The 11,142-nt window shown below is 46.3% G+C and overlaps 1 protein-coding gene across 1 annotated transcript; it reads left to right on the top strand.

Annotated features, from left to right (window-relative positions):
• The first annotated feature begins 9,223 nt into the window (after positions 1-9,223).
• Positions 9,224-9,903, top strand: LOC102563271 (acid-sensing ion channel 2). The gene has a single exon (XM_019500663.2). It carries the CDS (start codon positions 9,256-9,258, stop codon positions 9,901-9,903), a length of 648 nt encoding a protein of 215 aa, XP_019356208.2. The 5' UTR covers positions 9,224-9,255.
• Positions 9,904-11,142: the final 1,239 nt, after the last annotated feature.

Below are 11,142 nucleotides of genomic sequence, written 5' to 3'. Positions count from 1 at the left end.
ATGCAGCCACTGAGTATATCAAGTAGGCAATGCACTGGATGAGGCAGGTGAATGCCTCCTCCAATCATAAATTACAAAATTCTGTCTGAAAAAACTCCATGATGGGCCCTAGGTACTGGCAGAGAGGGTTCTCATGTTTTAGCTCCAGCTGCCAAGCTATTGCATCCCTCATGCAGGAGAAAGGAGACCCAGGTTCTAGGCTCCCCTTGCCTAGAGTAGATTCAACCCCTCATGTCTTTGGTTTCCTAGAAATGTGCTCTAACAACCATACCACTGGTGAGTCATTGCCCAGAGCTCTCCTTTTGAGTCTGTCCCTCTTGTCAGACAAAAGATGGAGTTACATGGAGCTAGGAGGATGAGGCCCAGTTGGAGAGTGTCTGGCTCATTGATCTGAACTCCCCTATGGAAGGCAGCCAGATCTGGGTTGTGCTGGGATAGAAGCCTCATTGCTTCACTGCCTGTGAATATTAAATGCAAAGGGCAGTGACTTGTCCCTGGCTCCAGCGCCATGCATGCAGGATTGGACCCATGGTCCCAATTCAGTGTACAGGACCATGTCATCTGGTCACAGGGCTTGGAAATTTGGTGGTAAAAGAGCACTGGCACCATTAATTGCCTCCATTCCTCCACTGCCAAATTTTTGGACATATGGGGAGTCCTGCGGGCCACATGACATGGCTCCATGGGCCAGATCTAGCCCATGGGCTGGAGTTTGATACTCCTGGACTAAACTGTGACCTGCTGTGGGCCCTTCCAGCCCTATCAATCTAAGATATTAACAGACGGGCCACTGACAGATGTGGAAGAACAAAACAAAACAGTGCTTTAATTCAGCTCAGCGCACCTTCGCACCAAGTGTAATGCATGCCCAGAAGAGGAACCACGTTAGTTTGACCTGGCTTGCCTAACCTCTGTATAGGTCATGCACTTTAGTGGGGCTTTTTGGCACTTTTATCTAACAGCTGATCTAAAGTGCCCAAATGCCTCATAGAAGTATGCAGTCTATATAGATATTGGGGAGTGAACCAAACTAACATGGTTCCTCTTCCAGTAAAGCACCATTTTTTTTCCTCCATGTCTGTCAGTGGTCATGGTGACAGAGCATGACCATAATTTACCAAAGGTTATAATGGATTCACTGTGGCTAGGAATCTTTAAATTGAGGGTGGCTTTCTTTATTTCATTCACAAGTTCTTGTATGTGATATAGGAATCACTGGGTGAGGATGTCTGGCCTGTGGTTGGCCTGTGGTAACCTCCACCTCTTAACGTGCACAAGTCTGTGTCTGACTTTGCCCCACTCCTTCCAAGTTCAGATAATTCCTTCTTCACGTGTTTCAAATGATTGTCACTAGCTAAGGGGTAGAGCTTTGTTTGAAAATATAGCAGCACAAAAAAGCCTGAAAAAGTAAAACTATCATATATTTTTAAACAGTATTTTTATTACTCAAACACCCCAATTGAACTGTTTCTTCCATGTGAGATAACTGCAACTTGTGGGTTTGGGACACAAGAGGGCAGTAATAGTCCATGCAATGAAGAGCCAGCATCTGAACACATTTTGTTCTCTTGATATTTTTTTTTGCAGTCTCTGGGCCTGTTGCCCTCCAACCTCGCCATCATCTTTGTGAAGAAGGAAAGCAGTAGGGCTTTCTGCAGTCCATTTGGTCCGTACTTCTCTAAGCAAATTCATCTACTTGGCTCCTGAAATTGGGGAGGGAGAGGATGAGGTTCCCCTCTCTTGCCCAGGCTTCAGATAGATTACCCAGCCAGCGCCTGCCTTTTACTGCTGTAAGACTGTTGTGCCTTCTGAAGCCAAAAGTAACACCATGTAAAACACCCTAGTTAATATGTGGCTCATCACTTTTTGTCCCAAATGGTCCCTCTTCCCATAGTTTCTGAGCACCTTCCATGCCTGAATGTATTTACCTCCATAACCAACTTGCCAAGCAAGGGTGTGTTGTTATCATCCCTGTTTTACAAATGAAGAATCCATATGTAGAAGGGCAGAGCATAAACTTCTACCTAGTGTTTCCAAGTCCCACTCAAATACATTGCACTGGGACATTCTTTCCCTAGGCTGCTCTGCCAGTTGTGAAGATGCTGTTTATCACAACTTTCTGATGATGAATAGCTTAAATCCATATCCTTTAACCAGCAACACATGCTCGCCTGTCCCTTGAGTTCTGCTGGCTGGAGGGATTTATGGCTCATGTTCAGTGATTCCAGTTCCATCCAGCAGAGTGGTGCATGTGCAAGCACACATACATGCACAGGCACACATATGCATATTCTAGCTCAGTAGCCAGCAACAGTTTGGAGTTGCAGGCTGGAACAACTTTGCTCAAGTCTGAGATGGACCAGTGTTCTGACCTGGTCACAGCCATTTCTCCCATCTTCCCTGTTGTAGCATGGGCACAGCTTCCCACCACCTGGCCCCAGCTCAGCTCTTTGCCATGTGGCCCTGGTGCAGGAGAAGCTCTTGCAGGAACACCTCTAGACATTCCTGCAGCCAGTGCATGTCTGAAGCCTACCACCTCTGGGCACTGGATCCGGTGGCTCCGCAGGCCAGATCCTGCCCACCGGCCATATGTTGTCAACTGCTGATTTCACCTCTTCACTACAATAATATAGAAATTTAGTGAATCCCCACAAATTACCCATATCTTAAGCTAGCTGATTTTGTGAGCAGCTGAGAAGAGTCCAGCATGTGTGTAGTAGTGAAATACAGTGTATTTTCTGCATGAAGTTTCTCATACAAATTGTACTCTAAGCACTTCACATGGTTAAATAATAAAAGGCAGCAGATGGTATAGAGTATGAATTACAGAAAACAGGAGCATAAAGGCGCTGCATAGCAAATCAATGAAAGCATTAACTGTTCAGCTCAATAACATAGGCAGCAGGGAAAGAGAAATGTTTGCAGATGAGACTGAAGAGGCAGTGGGGAGGAAAGTCTGCTCCAAGCAACAGTTGTCACAGGGGGGATAGCTTTTGCTCCAGTGCAGGGGAGAGAAGACAGGGAGGCGATGAATGGGGAAACAACAGAAGAGGGTTAGCGCATAGGAGGGGAGATTTAGGAATATGTAGAGTGATGTTGTCATGGTGACTGCCACATGCTTTTCTGATCCAGATTACAGAGGACTTTGTTCCTTGCTCAGCTCCATTCCCTCTATAACCAGCTGGGACACCTAGGATAGTGCTCTGCTTGCCACAGAGCTAAAGACCCACTTGTAAGATTTAATACTGCCTTAAGAAAAAAGCCAGTCACACCCTCCACAAAACTGGAACAGGGCTGAGTCTTGGCTTGGGAGAGCTCTTATAAGGGCAGCTTGCTGTAGTTAGGCCCATTGTTATAAAGTCTCGATGCTACAGCAGACAGGGAGCCTTCCCTCAGGGTATGGCCCATGCTGTTGAACCTGAGATGTGACACTTCACTGAAGCTGACTATTCCCCCAACATAACAGGACAGCTCAAGGCCTGGGCAGCCAAGCATCCTTTGTGACTAGATGCTGGGCCTCTGGATGCAGACAGCTTTACCCCATAATGCCCGTAATGCTCACCTACCTAGGATTTGCTCTAGAAAGCTATGAGCAATATATAAGGAGGGCTCCCTCATATGACAGCTGGATTCCTGGGGCTGGTCAGGCATGAGGAAACTGGGTGCCATCACCCAGGTGTGGCTTACCAGCCTAAACTAAGATTATTACTTCCCCCTGCACCAAATAAGCAGAGATGCCAGGGGGAGGGAGTTTGGTGAAGGACAGTCAGAGACTTCAGATTGGCTAGGCCCTTGTTCCCTGGAGCCCTTGCTGACACTTGGTGCTGCCAGTCTATATGCAGTCATAGTTTCGTAGTAGCTAGGGTCAGGAGGGACCTGAACCGATCATCTAGCCTGACCCCCACCGCAGGCAGGAATGAATGCTGGGCTCACATCCTCTAGGATGGATGCCTCCAGACCTAGAGGCATCAGTTTCAGAAAGGAGATGGAGATCAGGGACAGTCCAGGTTTAAGGCCTTGGCTTGGACCTTAGAGATCCAGGTTCAGTTTCCTGTCCTGTGTGATCATTGGCAAGCCCCTTAATCTATCAGTGGCTCAGCCCCCTCTCTATGAAATGGGGATAAAAGCACTGCCCTGCCTCATTGTTGTGTTGGTGGGCACATGGACTCTAATAGTGAAGTGCTTGGATAGTGTAGAAATGAAGGCTGAGATAAATTCTCCCTAACCCATGCAGACGGATTTATGCTCAGTAGCCATTGAGCTCTTATGGTGTGTGTATATATCATTTTCTTTCTGAGTGCAGTGCTGTAGAGGTGGGATGCCACTTAGGCACCCAGGGCACAGACAGAAGTGACAATTTTCGCTTGATCTGGCCCCTGAAAAAGCTCTACAGCCACAAGTGTAGGGCTGCAGAGCGCATTACAAGGGCCCAATCCCATGACAATCTGAACCCTCATTGCGTGAGGGTTCAGATGAAGATGTAGCTCAGCCCTGCTCCCAGCTCTATCTTTACAATGGGGGTGTGTGGAGTGAGTTCAGTCTGGGGTTTTTTTCAGCTGGCACTAGAGTGTGGGGAGCATGGATTGGAGCCCCCCTTATGGCCGCACCAGCTGGTCTATGATCTAGGGAAGCAAGTGCAAAATGGCTTTCCCTTTTCCTTCATACCACTGCGTGTTCTGACATGAGGCTTGTAAGCATTAAGAAGAAATGGAGGTGGAGAGCAAATCCAGTTAGTGGGCATGTTCCTCACACCATCTGTTTAATCTCCTTCTGCCCTTCACTGTGTAGAATTGTTCATGTTGTAGTCATCTCTGTGAACTATTCTCTTCCATGCATGGTCTGGGCATGGGGCTGTGCGCCAAGACTCCTGCCTTCTACTTCTGTCTCAGGAAAGGAGTGTAGTCTTGGGGTTATAACACAGGACACAGTTTTTTTGCCAGCTCTGGAAGTGACTTTCTCTGTGTGACCTTGGCCCAGTAAGTCAAATTCCTTGCCCATCAGCTTTTCTGTTTGTCAGGTGAAGTGGGTAATGCAAACAGCAGGCTTATCAATAGCTGTAGACTGCTTTGAAATACTTGCACCAGAGGGGATCAGGACATGCAGTGGGCTGTGGAGTTTTCCAGGACGTATCCTGAAGGACAACCCCTTGCCAGAGTTGTAGTGGATTTTGGCTTCTTTAGAGCAGGGCTTGTCACAAGCTTTCCAGCACGTGGGACCTGTTGTTTAGAGGGAGATGAGAAGGGATGGCACATGCAAAGGGGCTGGCATCTCCCACTGTGTGTATGGACATCCTCCCTCATCTGATCTGTAAAGATATGGTTATGCTACAACCATAGTCAGCAAAGGCACCTGCTATTCACTCAAGCTGTAGCAACTCATGTTTTAAGCTCTGGGAGGGCCCAGAACAGTCACCAATGTGTTCGCCAAGCTGATGCACATTGTATCAACAGGCAAGAGGTAGCTTACATAGAAGGGATGAGACAGAAGTTTGGAAGCTGGCTTTGGGTTGGGACAAGTCCAAGGTGCCTGAAGCATTCGCAACACGGAGAGGATTTTTTCAAGGGGCAGGCTGCCACTGAATGCAAGTTGCCTAATGATAAGCTCCTTCTATTTCCTCCTCGCTCGTCCAGTGCAGACTCTCTCTCTTTCTCTCTTCCACATTCTTTCTTAACAGACAATTTATTGAAGTAAAATTACCCCTTTTTTGCATCTGCTCATGACATCACTTCCTTCCTTTAAGATATCTGTGGATTCATATACTTCCAGGCTGAAGCCTGCACCCCACCACCACTTTGAATCATGCAGGTCCTATCTCAAAGTTTCATATAAGCTAACTAAGCCCATGTAGCACTCAGCATGGATATGCCTTATCAGGATTCAAACTGATGGTTTCCATGCAGACCCAGATACAGGCATGGGTGAGTTGGGTGGCCGCCCAGGGTCTGGACAGAAAGGGGGCCCAAAAATGAAAAAAAAAATTACAATTGCAAAAAACAGTTTTAATATTGTGCATATACAGGACTGACAATGTTATCAATTGATAACAAACTATTTAAATGCATCAATACCACAGATGTGATAAAGACTTTTGCAACAAAAAAATACCACAGAGTGGAGTTTATATAAACATTTTATAATAAAAACATGATTTGAACATCTGACTTTCTATTTTTTTTACATGACATCTTCTATTCACCATCTATTAAAATCTATAAAAATGGTAATTTTTTCCTGTTGTCCTTTTATTGTTATCATTATCTCTGGTGAAGAGGGGTCCGATATCAAAAGTTTGCCTGGGGAGTCTAGGTATGGCACAGTTGCCATGTAACTCATCTCATGACTCAGCTCTAAGGCTAGGGGCAGATATTACACATAAACTGGTTTAAGAGATTAGAAACTGGTTTAAACCTATAACAGAACATAAGTTCATTGCACTTAAACCAGTTTCAAAATGGCTGAAACTGGTTTAAGATAAACCTGGTTGAATGTAGTATCAGACTTAACTGATTTGGGTTAAACCAGTTTATGAAATGTCTGTCCAAGACCCACTCCTGGTTTAAGTTAAACCAGAGTCCCCCAGCATCCCAGATGCATTGCAGCCCTGGGCTGGACTCTCTGCTCCAGAGAACAGGGTGGCCCCATCCCTCTCCTCCATAGCCAGAGCTCTGGGGGAGACTGCAGGCACAGCAGGGTCTGTCTGGCTTTCCTTGTTGCTTGCTGCTCAAGCAGGGATACCCCCCTTCCCTTCCTTCCATCCCCCATAGCATGGACCCTAGCTCCACAGACTCTAGGCATGTGGTATGCTAGCTAATGCTGAGAGGTGTCTGTGTCTGTATGTCCAATTTCACTGGGACAGGCAGACAGAATAGTGTCCACTTAGGGCTTTTTGGAGCTAATCAACAGGTCAGCTAGTAATGTCCCTCCATTCCTTCCTTGGAAAAAGCTGTTTAAGAAGAGCTGGAACTAATAAGAGAGGGTTTTGTTTTGTTGATGGGCTGATAAACACTGTGTCATCAGCCCCCTGCTGGTTTGCAGCCCTGTCAAGTTTGCAGACAGTATGAAGAAGCAGGGAGAGGGAGATTGAAAAGCTCATTATCAACAGAAGCATGCACTGACCATTTCTTTGGTCCAGAGGGAATGTCTTATGGTTGCAAACTGCTTCAGCCTAGGCAGGTTAGACTAACCTGCAAAGACTGAATCAATTCAGGCTCAGGGATTTGAATGTCTGCCCCTAGCACAAGTGTTGCAACTAGGATGCAGATGACCAGTTTCTGTTACAGGTGGTGTTCTGCTATTTCTACCCATTTGTCTTTGCAGTAAGCTTCATTTTAGGGCTTTCTAACGTTCTGCGGTGAAATCCTGGCCTTGCAGAGGCCCAGAGATGTTTTCTAGCATCCCTAAAATCCTCATGTATATTGTAAACACAAACCCAGCACTTTTAAATCTTCTCTTTCATGTTTGTGCTGCTGCTAGCAGGCAGGATTTACATGCATGGAGAAATTCACCTTTTTTGTTATTTATGTGATGGACTGTAGTGGCGCCTGGGAGCCTTCATTCTGCATCAGAACTCCACTATTCTCCATTGTGTTAGGCACAGAACAATTTAAAAAAGCAATCCCTGATTCTTTGTGCTGAGCCTGGGCTAATGTAAATAGTAAGACAGAGGTAAGAATCCAAATATTTGCATTGCGTAGGACTTTTCTTCAATTTAGGGCACAGTGCAGGCAGCCTTATGCCTCAGGATTGAACAGCTGTGATCCCATGCACAACATCTTGCAGTAATGATGCTATAGTGTTGGCTGCCATTATAACAGAAAACTACAGAGCAAATTTGGTAGGCCAGCACCCCATTATGCTCAATCTTCCACTTCCACCTTCCTTCCCCTTTCAGGCTCCCAGCTCAGCTCTCACCTGGGAAACCCTAATATAAAAAAGTAAATCTCAGCTTCCTTTTGAGTGCAGGCAAAGGCAAAACAAACAACTGCAAGTGTGCTGCTGTCTGGGGTGGGAGAAGGAGGGAGAGGGGTGTGTGTTGGAGATCTCCACTGGGTGCACCCACTGCAAACCTCAGATCCAAGGTAAAGCAGCAGCTTGTTAGGTTCCACAGCCATGGGCAGAGGCACGCCTGATTAAAGACAGAGCAACTCAAGTTCCTCAGGAAGAAATTGCCCTCTAATTCTTTTATCCTCCAGCAGTTTCTCATCCCTAAGTCTGTGATGTATAGAGCCTTGGCCCTCCACTGACAAGTCACCAATACAGCAGATCAATGAATTACTCACTGATTCTAGCTCCTTGCAATGACTTGAAGTGCAGGAACTCTCAAATTGAGAGAGACAGGAAGGAAATTAGAAAGGAGAGAAGAAGCTGCACCTTACTCGCAACCTTGCTCTTAGAATCAGCCTCTAAGCTGCTGTTTGAAAGGAGCAGAGGATGCCTCCCTGGTGTGTGTGTGTGTGTGAGCGTGCATATGCGTATGTGCACGTACACTAGGGCATGCATGGATCTGTGCATCTCTTTTCCTCTGGGTTTCACTCCCCCTTCTCTCCCTCTTGCATTCCTCCTTCACATCTTCCCTTTTCGCTCTCTAAATCAGCAGCTCAGCTTTCTCTGAGAAACCTTTGGACTGAGTGGTGGTAGCATTTGGAACCCTGTCTAAAATGGAGAAGAGTGGAGGGGAGGAGGGGAGAGAGAGATGCTAGAATCTAGCAGCTAGAAACATCGGAGCATAAAACCACGCAATCAGCCTGAAAGCACCGCTGCTCCGCAATTCATCAGCTCCGTGAAGTGGACATCCTCATGTGTTATGCACTGGTTAACAGGCTGTGAGCTGCCTCTACTTGTTTTAAGCTCTTGCTCTTAATCTCATCTCTGTTCGATATGTGCCTGCATGTGTGTGTGTCTGCGTGGCTGTGTGAGTGTGTGTACAGGGGGAGGATTTTATTTCTATTGGCTAAGCTTTCCCTTCCCACCCACATCCCTTCCACATCACCTTGGTGTCTCCCTAAATAAAACCAACCCTCCTTATCGCACTGAGGAAATCAAGACCTAGAGTTTGAATGGATTTTATATAAATATTTACCCATGCTAGGCTCCTGCTGAGCACATAGGATAAACTCACAGCAGCTGGCCTGATCTCCTCTCTCCTCTCTCTCTTTCCCCATCGATACAGGTTTGAATATATTGGAGAGGGATCCTGTTCTGTCTGTCTGGAGACTGACCCAAAAAACATTGCCAGGATTTTAGCAAACTAGTCTGATGGATCTTAAGGACAGCGCCAGCGAGGGCAGCATGGAGAGCATGGAGCGCTCCAGTATCCAGATTTTTGCCAACACCTCTACCCTCCATGGGATTCGGCACATATTTGTTTATGGGCCAGTGACCATAAGGCGTTTGCTGTGGACCATAGCTTTTGTGGGCTCACTGGGTTTCCTCTTGCTGGAGAGCTCAGATCGGGTGGCTTTCTACTTCTCTTACGAGCATGTCACCAAAGTGGATGAAGTAGTGGCCAAAAGTCTGGTTTTCCCTGCGGTCACCATCTGTAACCTAAATGAGTTTCGTTTTTCCAGACTCACAACTAATGACCTGTACCATGCTGGGGAGCTCCTGGCTTTGCTTGATGTTAATCTTCAGATTCCTAATCCCCACCTGGCAGATCCAGCTGTCCTGGCAGTTTTACAGGAAAAGACCAACTTTAAGAAATATGATCCGAAAAATTTCAACATGCAGGAGTTCTTTGCACGTGTGGGGCATGATCTGAAGGATATGATGCTGTACTGCAAGTTCAGAGGTCAGGAGTGTACTCATAAGGACTTCAAAACTGTGAGTATTGACAGATTTTGGCTTTTTTCTCATCTCTGGGTGTGTGGCCAATTGTGGATGGTGGAGAACTCAGCTAGTGCTTAGGGTGATATGAACTAGGGTGAGATGGACCTAGGGCATGCTAAGAGAGAACTTGATTAGGAGTAGACAGCCTGTTGAGCTGAAGTTTGTTTGACAGAGTCCATTGGTATCTGTTCGCTGCAGTGGAGCAGGGAGATGCTCAGACAACCCTGCTGAGTGTTGTGGCAAAGGCACCCTTCCCTCCCCTGACTGTTCTTCCTGATCTGCCCAAGAAGACTCTTTCTTCCCAAAGGCTGCTTGGTGGTGGATCTGTGATCCATACGGATCTTTAGTTGAAATACTTACCAGAGGATGTGATTTGCAGCTCTGTTGGTGTCAGTCCTGTGCAAAGGGCAGGTGTGCTGAGATGGAGAGCTGCCTGTGCTCCATCCCTCAGTTGAGAGTGCCTGTTTCTTGGATAGAGATGTAGTTTGTGACCTCCTGACTTAAGGGGGATTCTTCTTTTGCCCACATGTGGTGTGGCTAGTGAACCATAAGTGCTGTTGTTAGTTTGCTGTTCAGTGTGTATAACAGCTGGTTCCTTTCCTGCTGTTTAATAGAGCAAGAGGTACAATCAGACCCCCGCCCCTTGTGTTGTATTCCCAATACCAAAGCTTTTCCATTCACTGGCTAATGCAGTGAGTGAGTTGGTTAGTCTTGGAAGCTTGAAAGAAGCAAACACTACTTAGTTTGAGAGTTCTGGGTTACACTTCTGATATAAATTAATGCTTGCCTGTGGTATATTACTGATGAAAAGTAGCAGCTTTAAAAATGTGTATATTTCTGGAAAGAAATGGTGAGTCTCTGCAGAATGCCATGTTGCGAACCTTCTGAAAGCAGGAGGGTACTGTGCCTCCCTGAGGATGCTTGCAGACCCAGGGGGTCACTGGGTGAGTGAAGGGCAGGGTGGAGCTCAGAAGTGCATCTGTTGTTTATAAGCATGTGGTCTGAATGGTGTCTCAGTAAACCTGCCACTGTGGCTGCTAATAATTTTTTGGGGACTGTACCAAATTGTGACTTTTTCTATTTCTGGAACTCTCCTGCATCATCTTTTGACTGATTCAGCAGGTTTTGGGACAGTTAAGTATACAAAGAGTGAATAAAGCTGGCTGTTAGCAGCCATTTGTTTCTCCAGAACCCACACTGTTTGCTCCTGTTATTACTGATTGCCCTATGAATGTGTGGTGGGGCTGTATTAGCAGGGATTTATTGGTTGTCATAATGCACTTGCCTTTGTGACAAAATATTTTAGGCACAAGGTTT

This window comes from Alligator mississippiensis, chromosome 4 (assembly GCF_030867095.1).
Source record: "Alligator mississippiensis isolate rAllMis1 chromosome 4, rAllMis1, whole genome shotgun sequence".
Classification (NCBI taxonomy): Eukaryota; Metazoa; Chordata; order Crocodylia; family Alligatoridae; genus Alligator; species Alligator mississippiensis.
Note: the sequence above shows the minus strand (reverse complement) of the source record. Positions and strands in the feature narration are given on the sequence as shown.

Coding starts and splice junctions, on each gene's coding strand:
- LOC102563271 (XM_019500663.2), top strand. CDS start 9,256: ATGGATCTTAAGGACAGCGCCAGCGAGGGCAGCATGGAGAGCATGGAG.